The 14,329-nt window shown below is 45.4% G+C and overlaps 1 protein-coding gene across 2 annotated transcripts in view; it reads left to right on the forward strand.

The window, feature by feature from the left end:
* LOC124007061 (uncharacterized protein C18orf25 homolog) overlaps positions 1-13,590 on the forward strand; it is a 28,079-nt gene extending 14,489 nt beyond the window's left edge. Inside the window, exons 3-5 of one of the 2 annotated variants that reach the window (XM_046317337.1) lie at positions 8,873-9,070; positions 10,601-10,712; positions 10,993-13,590. In XM_046317337.1, coding sequence (XP_046173293.1) covers positions 8,873-9,070; positions 10,601-10,712; positions 10,993-11,191 — 509 coding nt within the window. In that variant the 3' untranslated portion in view covers positions 11,192-13,590. The remainder of the gene's footprint in view (positions 1-8,872; positions 9,071-10,600; positions 10,713-10,992) is intronic. The other variant, XM_046317338.1, reaches the window with a different exon arrangement.
* The last annotated feature ends 739 nt before the right edge of the window (positions 13,591-14,329 follow it).

Consider the following 14,329-nt stretch of genomic DNA (forward strand, 5'->3'; position numbering starts at 1 on the left):
GGCTCGGCCACTCAAGGATATTCAGAGACTTGTCCCAAAGCCACTCCTGCGTTGTCTTGGATATGTGCTTAGATATGTCCTGTTGGAAGGTGAACCTTTGTCCCAGTCTGAGGTCCTGAGCGTTCTGGAGCAGGTCTTCATTAAGGATCTCTCTGTACTTTGCTCCGTTCATCTTTCCCTCGATCGTGACTGGTCTCCTGCATCTGAAAAACAACCCCACCATGCTTTACCGTAGGGCTGGTATTGGCCAGGTGATGAGCGGGGCCTGGTTTCCTCCAGATGTGATGCGTGGCATTCAGGCCAAAGAGTTCAATCTTGGTTTATCAGATCAGAGTCCTTTAGGTGCCTTTTGGCAAACTCAGTGGGCTGTCGTGCCTTTTACTGAGGAGTGGCTTCCGTCTGGACACTCTACCATAAAGGCCTGGTTTGGTTGAGTGCTGCAGAGATGGTTGTCCTTCTGGAAGGTTCCCCTTCCTTCTGGAATGTTCTCCCATTCCCCCAGAGCAACTCTGGAGCTCTGTCAGTGTCACCATCGGGTTCTTGGTCACCTCCCTGACCAAGGCCCTTATCCCCCGATTGCTTAGTTTGGCCGGGCAGCCAGCTCTAGCAAGAGTCATGGTGGTTCCAAGATTCTTCCATTTAAGAATAATGGAGGTTACTGTGTTCTTGGGGAAAATGCTGCAGGCATTTTTTGGTACCCTTCCCCAGATCTGTTCACGACACAATCCTGTCTTGGAGCTCTACGGACAATTCCTTTGACATCGTGGCTTGGTTTTTGCTCTGACATGCACTGTCAACTGTGTGACCTTATATAGACAGGTGTGTGCTTTTCTAAATAATGTCCAATTAATTGAATCAACCGCAGATGGACTCCAAGTTGTAGAAATATCTCAAGGATGATTAGTGGAAACAGGATCCACCTGAGCTCAATTTCGAGTCTCATAGCAACTGGTCTGAATACTTACGTAAATGAGCAACTGTGTGACCTTATATAGACAGGTGTGTGCCTTTCTAAATAATGTCCAATTAATTGAATCAACCGCAGATGGACTCCAAGTTGTAGAAATATCTCAAGGATGATTAGTGGAAACAGGATCCACCTGAGCTCAATTTCGAGTCTCATAGGCACTGTATGAACGGAAGGCACTGTATGAACTGTAACTCTGTAAAATCTTTGAAATTGTTGCGTTTTTATGTTTTGTTCTGTACATTTTAATCTCAAAGCAGTCTCGGACTGCCCGCTGACCGTGCTGCAATGATCTCTGTCGGATCCCCTGGGAATGCAGCCCTCTAGTGCAGGATTAGGTGGTGACGGGTCCCATCAGGGTCAGACAGCCAGGCAAGACCAGTCTATAGAGTTCAGGGGAATTTTTACAGTATATAACAATATCAGTGAATGATACAACGTTCCATCTTGACTTGATGGGTAAAGACCTACAGTAGCTACAAGACAGCAGTTTAAAGCTACTGTGAGCGTACCAAGTAATAAGGCGTCACTCTAAAGCGGGAAGGTGGAATAAACGAGTCAGGAGTAGGTTTTTCTGATTGAACATGGTTCTCTATTGAGGGTATTTTGTCAACAAAAACATTAACATAATCAATGAAAAATCTTCCAAGGAAAAATCACATCTTCTCCAGATGAAACAAGAACACAATAGGATAATCTTTAAACTACAACAAACATAAATCACGGGTTTGTCACCGTCTTCGTGGTTCTTTCAGCACAGCTTCTCTCTCTCGGTGGCCATCTTCCAGAGATAGTTTCCTCCCCTCTCTGCTGGTTCCATTCTCTCTTTTATAGGGGAAGGAGAGTATCTCATTAGTACCGTCAGCTGTGCTTAATTGACTCTGGTTACCTTGTCTCCCATGCTTTGTTGGGCTACTATCCATGAGCCCAGCCTGCCCTCTAGTGTTCCTTCCACATACCTTCCCCCCCAGGACCGAACCGGAGGGTCGGGCGCCAGACGCACCGTCTTGGTCGCGTCGGGACAGCGCGTCTGCATTCCCGTTCCTCGATCCGGCCCTGTGGATGACATGGAAAGAGAACGGTTGTAAAGACAAAAACCATCTGGCTATTCTGTTGTTATTGTTTCTCTTACCAGCCATCCACGTGAGGGGCGCATGGTCAGTAACTAATGCAAACCTCCGACCCAGTAGGTAGTACCGGAGATAAACGAGGGCCCACTTGATGGCTAAGGCCTCTTTCTCTACGGTCGCATACCTCTGTTCCCGATCGCTGAGTTTCCTACTAATAAAGAGAATCGGCTTCTCTGCTTCACCTTCACCCTGAGCTAGTACGGCCCCGAGCCCTGTATCCGAGGCGTCGACCTGCACAATGAACTCTTGTGAGAAGTCCGGAGCCTGTAGAACGGGATCAGAACACAGGCCATCTTTTAACAATTGAAAGGCCTCTTCCGCCTCGTCTTTCCACTCTACCTGGTTTGGCAGGTTTTTCCTGATGAGGTTTGTGAGGGGGTTGGCAATGGTTGCATATCCCGGGATAAAACGGCGATAATATCCTGTTATCCCTAAGAAGGCCCGAACGTCTCGCTTGGTCCGGGGTCGAGGCCAGTCACGAATTGCCCTGGTCTTCTCTGCCTGCGGGCGTATTTTCCCATTCCCTACGGTATACCCTAGGTATTCCGCTTCGGACAGGCCCAGGCAGCATTTACTTGGATTGGCTGTCAACCCTGTGGCTTCCAAACTCACGAGCACCGCCTGTAATCGCAGGAGGTGACTATCCCAGTCCTCGCTGTGGATGACCACATCGTCTATGTACGCCGCTGCATACTCTTGATGGGGCCGTAGAATGGCATCCATGAGGCGTTGGAAGGTTGCAGCGGCTCCGTGCAGTCCGAAGGACATCCTCACATACTGGAAAAGCCCCTCTGGGGTGGCGAAGGCAGTCTTTGGGCGATCCTCCGGAGCCACCGGCCCTTGCCAATATCCCTTCGTCAAATCCAGGGTAGTGATGAACTTGGCCTTTCCTAAGCGTTCCAAGAGTTCATCCACGCGGGGCATGGGGTACGCATCGAATGTAGAGATGGCATTCACGCCCCTAAAGTCGTTACAGAGTCTCATACTACCATCGGCTTTGGGGACCAGGACTATGGGACTGGACCACTCGCTCGTCGAGGGCTCGATCACGCCCATCCTCAACATCTCCCTCACCTCTTTCTTAGCGATGACTCGGCGAGCCTCAGGAATCCTGTAAGGGCGGATGTGCACTTTCTTGCCGGGTTCAGTGTGGATGTGGTGGAACAGGACATCTGTTTGTCCTGGGAATGGAGAGAATATTCGACCAAAGTTCATAATCAGCTTGTCTAGCTGTCTTGACTGCTCCGGTAGGAGAGTTTGGCCACGGCGCACCTGTGGTAGAGCCTCTTTTTTTTTTTCTCTCTCCAGGGCCATCAAAGCAACCTCCTCCTCTCGTCCATGGTACGTCTTCAGCAGGTTTATGTGATAGAGTTGGACCTTCTTCCTCCTGTCAGGTTGCTTGATGAGGTAATTGACCGGTGAGACCCTTTTCATTACCTCGTAGGGCCCCCTCCACTGCGCCAGCAAGCGATGTTCGGCCGTGGGCACAAGCACCATCACTTTCTCTCCCACGGTGAACTCACGGGGGGGTCGCAGATTTATCATAGGCCCGGCCTTGGGTCCTTTGGGCCTTCTCCATATGCTCCTTGACTATGGGCCACACTGCTGACAGGCGGTCTCTCATCAGGGTAACGTGTTCTATTGTGGATCGAAAGGGGCATGGTTGGGTCTCCCAGGTCTCCTTGGCTAAGTCGGATTCCTCGACAGGGTCTGCCATAGAGCAATTCAAACGGAGAGAATCCAGTGGATGCCTGAGGTACTTCTCGCAGGGCAAACATTAAGTGTGGGAGAAGCATGTCCCAGTTTTTCCCGTCTCGGGACACCACTCTTCTCAACATGCTTTTAATTGTTTTGTTCAAGCGTTCACACAACCCATCTGTTTGAGGGTGGAATATGCTTGTACGTATCTGTTGAACCTGATATAACCGACACAAGTCCTTCATCAACCGGGACATGAACGGGGTTCCTTGATCGGTTAAGATCGTCTTGGGAAGGCCCACACGAGAGAACATCAGGAATAACTCCTTGGCAATTCCCTTTGACGACATGTTACGCAGGGGTATGGCCTCCGGGAACTTGGTAGCATAATCTATAACCACTAGGATGTACTCGTGTCCTCTGGCGGATTTTGGGAGCGGTCCTACGAGGTCCATAGCTATGCGTTCAAAGGGAGTCTCTATGATGGGGAGAGGAATCAAAGGGTTACGTAGGTGTGGCCGTGGGGCTGTACGTTGACATTGATCACACGTCTTACAATACCTGGCCACATCTCGGGTGACACGGGCCAATAGAATCTCTGCATGATTCTGTCAATAGTCTTGTCTCGTGCCAGGTGTCCTCCTAGGACGTGGGAATGGGCTAACTGTAGAACTGTATCCCTGTATGGTCTAGGCACCATTAGTAATTCCTGGTTTTCCCCCCTTCGTCGTACGACCCAGTATAAGAGACCCCGCCTGATTGCATAGTAAGGAAGAGGGGCTCACCTGATCCGTCGACGTTCCTCCCGTCGATCACCTTCACCTTCCTCATGGCCTCCCTTAGGTCTGGGTCTCTATGCTGCGAGGTGCCGAACTGTCCCTTTAATTCCTGGGGCAGGTCAACCTCAGTAGAGGGATGTGGAGGTTGTTCCACATCCCCATCAGGGGAGACCGAGGAGAATCCCTTCCAGGTTCCCTCCTCGGATGGAGCTTCAAATATATCCCTTAGTGCCTGGTTGCTCCTTCCTTCCTGCGTTGTGTATAACCCTTCACAGTTGTCTTCATCGGGGGTTTCCTGGAATATCTGTCGTAAACGTTGGGTCGCTATTTCTTCCTCTGCAGTAGAGGACGAGGACGCGGCTACGTCTCCTTGTAGTACTACTACCTCGGGCTTGGAGATTCTCTTCTTTCCTGTCCCCCTTCTTCCCGTGCATAACGTCATCTGCCGAAGCTCCTTATATAGGGGACAGTCTCTCCCGATCAATAATGGCACCTTCAGCTGGGGCACTTTCCCTGCCCTGACTGTACACCTTCCTTTTGGAGTGAGAATAGGCAGATTCACAGTGGGGTAATAGTGGGTGTCTCCATGGATACAGGATACGGCTACTTTGTCTGGTAGCAGTGTTGCGGAGGTCACCATCCGCTCCTCTACTAACGTAACCATACTTCCCGAGTCGAGAATAGCTACCACATCTTGTCCTTCAACTCGCACCGGAATCTCTGAGGCTGGGGCTATCTCTGCTAACCAACAGTGTTGATCCTGCCCCCTCAAAACGGGATGTGTGGGGGTAGGCAGTGACGACTCCGTGACCATGGGCTCATCCTTGCTAGGACATTGTGGGGCATAATGGTTGGGAGACTGACACTTATAACACCGACCCGGCTGTGTGGTGGCTGACTTCTCCCACCTCCGGGGGGGGCTTGGACGTTTCGGTGGCGGGCGCGCCGGGGTGAGTCGTGGTAGGGGATTGGAAGACTCCTTCCGTTCCTCCTTGTCACTTTTTAACAGCTCCCCTGTAGACCGATATGTTTCCACCGCCTGGGCTATGTCGTTGGCTGACAACGGGTTGGCTTGCCCCACAACCCTTTTTAAGTCACTGGGTAATTCTCTCAATATCTTGTCCACTACGAGAGTCTCTATCATATGTCCTACTCCTTTTCCAGGTTCTAGCCACTGTTTCGTCAGTCGTATTAAGGCGAAGATCTGGGCACGGACGGGTTGATCAGCTGTATAGGTCCATTGATGGAACTTTACAGCCCTATCTCTGGCAGTCAGCTGGTACCGGGACAGGATCTCGGTTTTTAGTCGCCCATAGTCCGCAGCTTCGCGGGAATCCAGGTCAAAATAGGCTTCCTGAGCCACCCCTGTCAAAAGAGGAGCTAATGTGCTAGCCCATTCTGTGGGCGGCCACTCTTCCAAGGTGGCCGTCCTTTCGTAGGTCATGAGGAAGGCCTCAATATCATCCTCCTTGGAGAGACTAGGTAAAATGGCGTGAGCAGCCGCTCTTGGCCTAACTCTAGGTTCTTCTCGTCGACTCAGCTGTTGTTGCAGGAGTTCTATGGTTGTCTGCTGTGCCGTGATCAATTGTTGTAGTAGGGCGTTATCCATCGTTCTTGAATGGTTCCTCCGGGTCTTCTGGAAGAATATTAATTTACTCACTTATCCTTGTGTCACTCATCCACCTAATGCCCGCATTCTCCACCAATGTGAGCGTACCAAGTAATAAGGCGTCACTCTAAAGCGGGAAGGTGGAATAAACGAGTCAGGAGTAGGTTTTTCTGATTGAACATGGTTCTCTATTGAGGGTATTTTGTCAACAAAAACATTAACATAATCAATGAAAGATCTTCCAAGGAAAAATCACATCTTCTTCTCCAGATGAAACAAGAACACAATAGGATAATCTTTAAACTACAACAAACATAAATCACGGGTTTGTCACCGTCTTCGTGGTTCTTTCAGCACAGCTTCTCTCTCTCGGTGGCCATCTTCCAGAGATAGTTTCCTCCCCTCTCTGCTGGTTCCATTCTCTCTTTTATAGGGGAAGGAGAGTATCTCATTAGTACCGTCAGCTGTGCTTAATTGACTCTGGTTACCTTGTCTCCCATGCTTTGTTGGGCTACTATCCATGAGCCCAGCCTGCCCTCTAGTGGTCCTTCCACACTACAGTCTGGAATTTGGGAATAATGGTCATTTTCAATTATTGAACCATTTGATTCTATTTTTGGATAAAATTATGTATAAATGTACACCAAGGTAATTATTTGTCATGCCTCAATTTAAGAGGATCAGATGGTGACAGGGGTATCCACAGGGTCAGTTAGCCAAGGAATACCAGTCTGACGGAGCTGAGGTGAACGCAACACTTTTATTTTCTCTGTGAAACAAACCCTGAACACGCCAGATGCTTTTATTTTTTAGGCGGCATGACAAACCACAGGTTGTTTTACAAACTGGTCAAGGTGTATTAGAGGCTTTTTCCCGATGACACAAAAAATGTCAAACAAAAATGTGAAGAAGACCTGGTAGAAGCTATCGATGATGATGAATGGATACAGATGTGTTTGAATACCCAGTCATGTGCATATCATCTCAGTCATAGTCTGCAGTTTAAGACCATCCTTAGAATGTAATATATGCCAGTGAAACTAAATTACATGCACTCAGAAATGTCATTCCTCTGCTGGAGATGTAAACACAAAAGGGGACATATTTGCATATGTTTTGGTCTTGTGAAGGCTGGCTGAATTCTGGCAAAGAGTATGATCTTTTATCTCAGCATGTCTACAGATTCTCCCATCTCCCTGTTTTTTTTTTTTTTTTGCTTAGAAATGTTGATACTGGAGACCATCTGAAGAAACAGTGTAACCAGAAATGTATTACAAGATTAAGGGTATACTGGGCAACTTTCATGAGGTCTGGATTACTTGTATGGAATACAGTACGACTAAAGGAGTCTGTATTGAAAACGTGCTCACGTCATGGAAGATACCTATTTCGGCAATCCCTAGCTGCTGGATTGCTCAGTCCTGGCCCTGGGTGTCTACCATCCTGTGGGTTGTCACGTTGGCCTTGGCCTAAAACACCCTAAACCAATAATGAATGTTTCACTAAGATCCTAAACCTTAGTGGGGTGTGTTGGGTTGAGGTGCTGCAGGGTGGTGGACCACTAGCAACAGGACGGAGTGGCATTGCTTTATTATGTGCAAAAAATGATGTAAAAATAGCTCTATCGTACTATTAGGCCTATGAGATTAATTATTTGGAGAATTTGCTGTTTCTGGTTGTTAAAATATATTTGAGGTGTATGTGTTATGTCTTTTTTTTACCTTTCACTTGGGAACAACAAAGAAATAAAGATGGGAACTGGTAAGGAACTTGTGTTGGGAGAGTTGAGTTATTGACTAGACTGGTGGAGGTCGAGTGTGCAGGCAGATGGGGCTGGCTGGTCAGTCTGGCTGAAATTTGATATAGAGGATGCCTAATAAAGAGAATCAAGTCTTTTTTTCTAGAGGTGATAAGTTGTTAGGCTATTGGTTAAAGGTGCAACACAATATTTATTATTGAATTACCTTTGATCTAATTCAGTCTTATTAATCATTTAAAAATGTTTAATGTTCTCTTACCTAGCTTGATGACTTTGGGCAATTTTGCTTACTTTTTATTCTAGAGCTGGCATATTGGATTGTGTAAAAATGCAGGAAATGAGCTTTAGAGGCCCAAAAAGAAACCTGCCAGGTTATGTCCCCCCACTCCTAAAACCAAACCCTGCATTTACAGCTGAGCAAAACAAAGGCAATTATTTAGGTTGAATAGTTAAATTATTACTAACTTGTTAATTGTCTAGCAACAAAAATATTTACAACTGAAACGCATGGTCATTCATTACCGCGCATGACAGGTGGCATTAAGCAGTCAAGATCATTAATTAAAATATTGAAAGTTGTAGAATGTGGGTTTTTATGATGTATCTGATCCACTCAGTCATTCCATGTCTGAAATCCTATCGTGCGCTGTTATACTAGACCTACAAACAGTCTGCTCTAGACCTACAAACTGCTCTGCTACAGTTTTGTGTACCGTTACATAATCTGCCATGGGGTGCTGCAAGCAACTTGGTCTAACACTTATGATATTGTCAGTGGGGTTGTAACCTTTTCACAGGGCAAATGGCAAAGAATACATTTGTGCTCATGGAGGTAGCTAGGTCTGCTGCAAACACTGAAGTCTGCTAACGTGAGACCTCCTGAGAGACACCATGATTTGATTAATGAGGTGTTTTCTGTTGTTTCTACAGACGGGCCTCCCGTAGTGGGCCACTATGATATTTCGGACACTGATTCTAACCAGGAGAGCTTAAGTGTGACTGTGGAGAGAGTGTGCCTGCGCCGGACAACCGTGATAACACATGAAAGGCTAAAAACACACAGGGACCAGGATATGGGAGCAAACTCTGGGGCAGTAAGAGTACAGCATCTGTGCTCTCTCTCAGCAGGTCAGTTACAAACTCGCTATATCACACTGAAATTTCCACCCTCTCTGGGATGACTTCCTGTATAATCCGCAGACAGATTGACAGGCACAAGAAGATTGTTTAGGGCAACAAGTAGTGATAGAAACCAAACTCTCCCGAGATGAAGACCTGGTAATATTGTCATAATGATGTAATTTCCTCCATCTCAAGCTCTATGACATGGATACGGTTGAATAGAACATGTTGTACTGTGCTCCGAAGGTTGGAAAGGGGAGATCTTTTGGAGTTTGAAGGAGAAATGACACCGTCTATCTGCTTATCTTTTCCTTTCTGGTGCTGCAAATGCTGTTTTTCTTTTTGAGGTTGCCTTTTTCTTTTTCGTCTTGCTGTACATGTATTTCATAGCAATTCAGTTAGTCAATTGACATAGCTGTATACTGAACAAAAATATAAATGCGACATGCAACAATTTTAACGATTTTACTGAGTTACAGTTCGTATGAAATCAGTCAATATAAATTAATTAATTCCCTAATCTATGGATTTCAAGTGACTGGGCAAGGGCGCAGCCATGGGTGGGCCAACGATGGGAGGGGGAGCTAGGCCCAGCCACTGGGGAGCCAGTCCCAGCCAATCAGAATTAGATTTTCCCCACATCAGCTGTCCGAGTGGTTGGTCTCAGATGATCCCGCAGGTGAAGAAGCTGGGTGTGGAGGTCCTGGGCTGGCGTGGTTACAAAATGGTCTGTGGTTATGAGGCCGGTTGGACGTTACTGCCAATTTCTCTAGTAGAGAAATCAACATTCAACTATCTGGCAACAGTTCTGATGGACATTCCTGCAGTCAGCATGCCAATTGCATGCCAATTGCATGCTCCCTCAACTTGAGACATCTGTGGCATTGTGGCACTACACCTGCATTGCTTGCTGTTTGGGGTTTTAGGCTAGGTTTCTGTACAGCACTTTGACATCATCTGATGCGAGAAGAGCTTTATAAATAAATTGGATTGTGTGACTAAACAGCACATTTTAGTGTGGCCTTTTATTGTCCCAAGCACAAGGTGCAACTGTGTGATTATCATGCTGTTTAATCAGCTTCTTGATATGCCCCACCTGTCAAGTGGATGGATTATCTTGGCAAAGGAGAAATGCTCACTAACAGGGATGTAAACAAGTTTGTCCACAAAATTTGAGCGAAGTAAGCTTTTTGTGCACATGGAAATTATTTCTGAGCTCTTTTATTTCAGCTCAGGAAACATGGGACCAGCACTTTACATTTTTACATTTACATTTAAGTCATTTAGCAGACGCTCTTATCCAGAGCGACTTACAAGTTGCGTTTATATTTTTGTTCAGTATAAATTGACATAGATCGACTGCAATTTAGAGTGAACCGGATATTCGTGTCCATTAGACTTCCAGAAGAGGTGTGTGAACTGTATAATTTCAGTCTCCCCTAACTTCACAATTAATTTGTTGTATTAGTTTTACTGGGGTGCAAAGCTCTACATGTCCCTTTGCATTCTAAAGTGTGTTGCATTGTTGTGTTGCAGGTCACATGGAGGCAGAACTGGCCCACAGGGAACCCCCTCAGCACAAGGGCCACATCAACATCCCCTCCTCAGACAGTGAGGTAGAAATAGTAGGAGTGCAAGAAAACGCAAGGTGAGTTCAGAAAGCATAACTTACAACACACACTGAGGTCACATCTGCCTGCACTGCAAACACTACGAAACTGTAATCGTTATGTGGTGTTTCCCTGAAACGTTTTATTGCTGCAACAAAACTGTCATTATAGTTTTACTGTGTGACAACGTCAAGGAACTGGTGAACTGCAATGCATAGTTTGCACTTACCAAATCCTCAGTGTAATGTTGTTGCCCAAATATTTATCTTACATTGCTCTAATGTCCTTGTTGTGTTATTGTGCTGCTTCTCTTAACAGATGTGCCCATCCCAGGGCCGGAGTGATCCAGAGCCTGTCCTCTGCCTGGAAGCCCAACTCAGGGGGGCACTTCAACAACAGCACAAGGCAATCCTCCCAGCTCTGGACTACCGTGTCCCCCCAGCCCAACTGGGAGTCCCCTCCGGAGGTAGTGGACCTCACTCTGGATGAGGATACTAGACACAAATTCCTACTTTGAGCAACTTGTGCGCTGAAGACTTCCTTACACCCCTCTCCTCCTCTTCCCCCACCACGGCGGAAGCCCTTCCTGAGTATTACAGCCACCACCTGTGACTCATGGGCTGTGTCTCGAATGACACCCTATTTGGTCAAAAGAAGTGTGCTATATAGGAAATATGGTGTCTTGAGATGCAGCCCCATGGACTCTTCTCTTCTTGCTGAGTGCTGTTTGTTTATAACCTACTGTGTATCAAAAGCTATTTTAACTAAGGTGATTCCTGTTCGTTTAAAAAAATATATATAATAATCAGGAGGGCAAGACACTAGAGCAGGTGGAACCATAGAGACGTTTTACAGTAAAACACATAGCAATATTCTCCCTGTCCTGTACCTCGTTCATCCTGGAGACTGTCGTGCGTACATAGGTAGGCACTTTGTGTTCTGTCCGCTAGCTGTAACAAGACTTAAAAGCTGCTTGCATGAGGGCGGGGCAGGATCAGTGGCTTGAACCTGCTGCACTACAGACTGGTGACCTATTCTCTGACTGACTGGACTGGGCTTTCAGTTGATACTAAATGGCAACTGGTACACTTTCTACAGCATGATCCGCCGGCCTGTGACAGGGCTTTGGTGGCTTGACCTGATTCATACATCTCGATAAGAGTCACTTTTTTAGGTGTTAGTATGTTAAGATTTGACCACTGGCTCCACACTCTCACTGGTCAAACTACCGTAATAATGTTGATTTTACCTTACTTCGCTTACAAAAATATATAGTCAATTATGTTTAATTTATACTTTTGATAACTGTGCTGTCAGTGACTCGATGCCTGTAAGACCGTAGCTAAATCAAGTTCTAAGCTAGCTAGATAGGAAAAAAATACTATCTATTCAAGGAAACAAACAGCATCACTGCTCTATGTTCAGTTCCTGTCTTTCTCTTTGAGTTGCTAGTGGTCAGACACACAAGACAAGATGAGTGCTGCAGTCCTGTTTGTACTTAAACAGTTGCTGCAGCTCTCTGACATAGCAGGTTATGTACAGTACTATTACTGTAAGACAGGTCTGCTGGCTGTTGAGCCAGCCCGTTGCTATGGAGAACAGTCTGAAAGTGTCCCAGGTGTCATTTTGGTAGTCAGTGACTGTATGACCCTGCAGTGCTAACTGGATGCACTTATGTGGATTGTGTGTATGTGTATCAGTGTGAATGAGATATCCCTCCTAACTTTTCGAGACCCCCTTCTGACATCTGAGGAAATGTATCTTCCATTGAACATTAAAAAGCAAAGATTGCCTGAATGCCTTGGAATGTGAACTATTTTATTTCAGAGTCATGTATATTCTCTTACCTTAAAGTGTGGCGGATTTTGCCGCCTCTACAAAAAAGTTATTTTAATAATAGATGTGAATTTACGACGTAGATATTAACAAGGAAAGTACTGGTGAGTGTTGTGCCCATTTGGGGGCTTTATAGAGATACCTATTTAATGTACAAATTGTTTTAACCTTGATTCCTCAGGACTACCTGGTTCTCCTGTTTATTCAGGCTTGGTGAGACTGCAACCACGCCGAGTTAGTTTTTACCAATGATCTGGTATGAAACATCACATCCATTTGAACTGCATTAACCTCTTGGTCTCTATCTCTCTTTCCCTCATTAGACGTTTATATTGAAGCATTTAATTCACTCCTGCTGGTGACAGAAAGGGAAAAGTTCTCGACACCAGGAACTGAACCAAAGTGTAATCAAATTTTTGTCAATGAAAGACTTCAAATCCTTAGACTTGTGATGTTTAAGATTTTGACAGCTTTTATATCCCTTTGCATGTATTAAATTATTTTGAGGTCTATGAATTTATTCTTAAGTTGTTTAGTTGATTTCAACTTGAATGTGTTATCACCCTCCTTCCAGAGAAAAATACTGTGTAATTTAGATGATGACATGATTATGTTGGAATTTAGTTTCCACCATGACGGTTTCTAACTGGCCAGTTTTCTCCACTGCATGCAGCTAGCACTGAAATGTAAAATTTTTTATTCCAGACCTATTCTCTTGCGTGCAACACCGCTAAGCCCATTCTTGTTGTGTAGCTCTTCATTATGATTATCGTTTGTCAGTTAAGACATTGCTCATACCTTTTAGGCTTAGTGGATTGCTTTCTGTAAGAAACTAGGGCAGCATCACTCGGGTATGGTTGCGCATACCATTGTTACATTTTTGTCCTCAAGTCAAACATTGTTTCAACCCGCTCTCAGCAATTTAACCCTTTTGTTCTGTTTAATTTATTTTACTGTCATTATTTGAAATTAACAAGAAATGAGATAATATTTTGCAAGTCCCGGACTTCTTTGAAATGATGTCTGTAGAACAAAAAGGAAACTATTTTAAAACTAAATAAATAAAGTATTATTTAAGGACTGTGTTGATTGTGATTTTTATTTTATGTAATTCCCACCATGTACTGTTGGGTTTGTCAGTGTCTTTGCCTTATCAGAATTACAAAGGGATGTTTCTGCTTCACGTATTACTTGTCTCTGATTCAATATCTGTGTAGAGCAGTGTTTCCCTTCTTCAGTACCCCAACAGCACAGAGGACTCCCTCTCTTCATGAACAATATGACCCCTCACCCACAAAGGGACAGGGTCAGGGGTCAGGCAAGGGGGACCAGAGCTGTGCAACGGAGCCCTTCTGCCATCTCTGTTAATCCTGAGACCACCACTACAGCTGTATGCTAATTCCCATGGCTAGTCCCCTTGTCGTTGGTGAGTAGAACAATTGCTAATAGATATTTTACTAGCCTAGAAAATAAATTAAATTGTTATGTTCTGGTATTTTAGGGAACTCTGAAGGAGGTGATTGGATATCTGAGTAGCCGTTGGTTCGTGCCGTTTTCATTGAAATTATGTCTGTGATTGTAGAGTACACACTTGACCAGCAGAGGGCCCTGTCCTAGCAGAAATCAAAACGAAATGTTCACAGAGGTTAGGACCATCGTTAAGTACCAGTAAGCGAGTCCTTGAAATTAATGGTAAAAAAACTAGGTTATTCAATATGTTGTAAACAATCCACAGGTTTATATTGCATGTCACCATTTACCTTCCCCTACCCCGCCATGGCATAGGCATGAAAATGGTGTTGACTTCATTTCAGCTAAC

This window comes from Oncorhynchus gorbuscha, linkage group LG20 (genome assembly GCF_021184085.1).
Source record: "Oncorhynchus gorbuscha isolate QuinsamMale2020 ecotype Even-year linkage group LG20, OgorEven_v1.0, whole genome shotgun sequence".
Taxonomy (NCBI): Eukaryota; Metazoa; Chordata; class Actinopteri; order Salmoniformes; family Salmonidae; genus Oncorhynchus; species Oncorhynchus gorbuscha.